This window comes from Otolemur garnettii, unplaced genomic scaffold, assembly GCF_000181295.1.
Source record: "Otolemur garnettii isolate 467f Iridium unplaced genomic scaffold, OtoGar3 scaffold00047, whole genome shotgun sequence".
Taxonomy (NCBI): Eukaryota; Metazoa; Chordata; class Mammalia; order Primates; family Galagidae; genus Otolemur; species Otolemur garnettii.
In genome coordinates this window covers 2,784,066-2,786,095 of record NW_003852442.1, presented here as the reverse complement: position 1 = coordinate 2,786,095, position 2,030 = coordinate 2,784,066, and the positions used below count along the sequence as shown (strand labels likewise).

Below are 2,030 nucleotides of genomic sequence, written 5' to 3'. Positions count from 1 at the left end.
TGGTCTGTACCATAAGTAACTAATGATTGTTTTTGATCCATCAATGGGAATTTCTTATGGTTCAAGCTAATGCATCATTATATTCCAAACTGATAAGATTTTTTTAGTTACTACCTAGATAAAAGTTAATTATTAAATTAGACTAAGGGTTTCATTTGAAAGTGTAAGAAATTAGAAAAAGTCAAAGTAGATGTTTATTACAAAACAACCTTTTCTATTAATTAAATGCTTTAAACAAAAATCCCATAATACCATGAACTGACAATGACCTGCTGGCATGCAAAAGCTTCAGGCTGGAGAGGCAGGCTTGCTCTTGATGAATTTACATAGAATGAATTGTTATGATATTTGATTTCAAAAAGTATGCATTAATTGGCCTCACATGATTAATAATTCAAAGTGAAACATAAGTTTAAAAACTGGTATTAATTTCTATGAGTCCATTCAAAGTCAGTGACTGGAGAACTACAAAAAAACCTGAAGTCAATGAATCTTTAGGAAGCAACCCTGTGCCGATGTATGTTTGAAGATCAAGGGCTAGAAACATACTCTTAATGAATACTATTAACAAAGGATGTATAACATCCATCACATATCTGTTTCAGAAACAGCATGCTTCCAAAATGATACACCCCTTTACAAATGGACATTATAGTATTACAGGTATGGAGACACCATCAGCGTGAGTTCTGAAATACGCTGCTGTCTTTCACAAGCCGTCCCTGACCCATCTCTTGAGGCATCCGTTTTAGTCTTGGGGCTTCAAAAACATCTTCTTTGTTTTAATTGGTTTTACATCTCCATTTTCATCTTCTTCATAATTGGCACGGTCTCTCTTCTTGGCAAACTTTTTCCCAATTGTCCCCACCAAGGTCTCGTATCTGTTAAGATGATATACAGCACAAGTTTAATTGCAAGGAAAAAAAAATACAGGGACCAAGTCTTATCAAGAATACTAAACCAAACATGCAACAAAAAGAGTAACAACAACAAAAAAAACCTATAATCAAAGGCAACTGCCTAATAAAAAAAATCCATAAACTTCTCTAAGAATGATTAAATTATCTGCTCTTCTGGTTTATATGATTGTAAATAAATTCAGATGTACATTTAAAAATATGTACTGGAACCAGCACTGGAAAATAAGCCCTCAAAGCCAGCTGGTGATAGGTCTGAATGCCCGTGCGGCCGTGTGAGAGGAGGCAGATTACAGGCACCTTCCTGCTGGGGCATTCCCTTTACAGCTACTGTATGTACACGGGGGAACCACAAATTCAGGGTCCAGCTTATAAAGCTGCCCACGGCAAGGGTTACCTTCTAGCCATTTCTTCATCTGATACATCAGCCTCCTCTGTTTCATCTTCAACAACTTCTGCTTTGTTCTTAGAATTCATCTGAAGCATCAGTTTCTGCAAAATACACCAATGTGGACCATCAGGGCTAGAAAAGGCTTGTGAAAAGAACAAGTGTCAAACTTACTGGAAGGTGGAAAAATCAAAGTCACGGAACCTAGAGAACTAGCTGAACTTTACAAGGGATTCCCTGTAACTATACGGCACAATATAGTAACAGAGGTCAGCTATGAAACCTCCAAAAATGGTTAAGACAAAGCCCCGCTAGGTTATATTTAGTGTTGATGAATTTAAATTGTGAGATACTGAATTCTGTTATTAATCGCTCATAACTAAAGCAGGCACACTTCTAGCATGACTGAGAGGGAGAAAGAAAAAAATAAACTTTCAGATTTCCTTGGACCTTCCCTTCATTGAGTCAAATGGAAGAAAGACTGCAGTTCAGAGTAATTGTAAATCATCTGGTGGTGGGTTGGAGGAAGGGGACAGTGAATAATGGGGTAGAAGAACCGGAAGGCTGGCCTTGGTACAAGGAAGGGAATGGGCACCTTAGCCTCACCCTGACCTTTGGGGTGGATAATGCATCTCTCGTGAAGCCCACACTCCTCGGGGCATCTTGCATCTTTCTATCACATTAACTTTCCATGACAGTTATCCTCTGAATTTTTTTTTTTTTTT

The 2,030-nt window shown here is 37.8% G+C and overlaps 1 protein-coding gene across 1 annotated transcript in view; it reads right to left on the bottom strand.

Moving 5' to 3' along the window:
• Window positions 1–213: 213 nt before the first annotated feature.
• Window positions 214–2,030, bottom strand: part of MPHOSPH6 (M-phase phosphoprotein 6) — a 10,802-nt gene continuing 8,985 nt past the window's right edge. The window contains exons 4-5 of the mRNA XM_003791300.3: window positions 1,315–1,409; window positions 214–881 (exon numbers count right to left, since the gene is read on the bottom strand). Of these exons, the coding sequence (XP_003791348.1) occupies window positions 749–881; window positions 1,315–1,409 (228 nt within the window). The 3' untranslated portion in view covers window positions 214–748. The remainder of the gene's footprint in view (window positions 882–1,314; window positions 1,410–2,030) is intronic.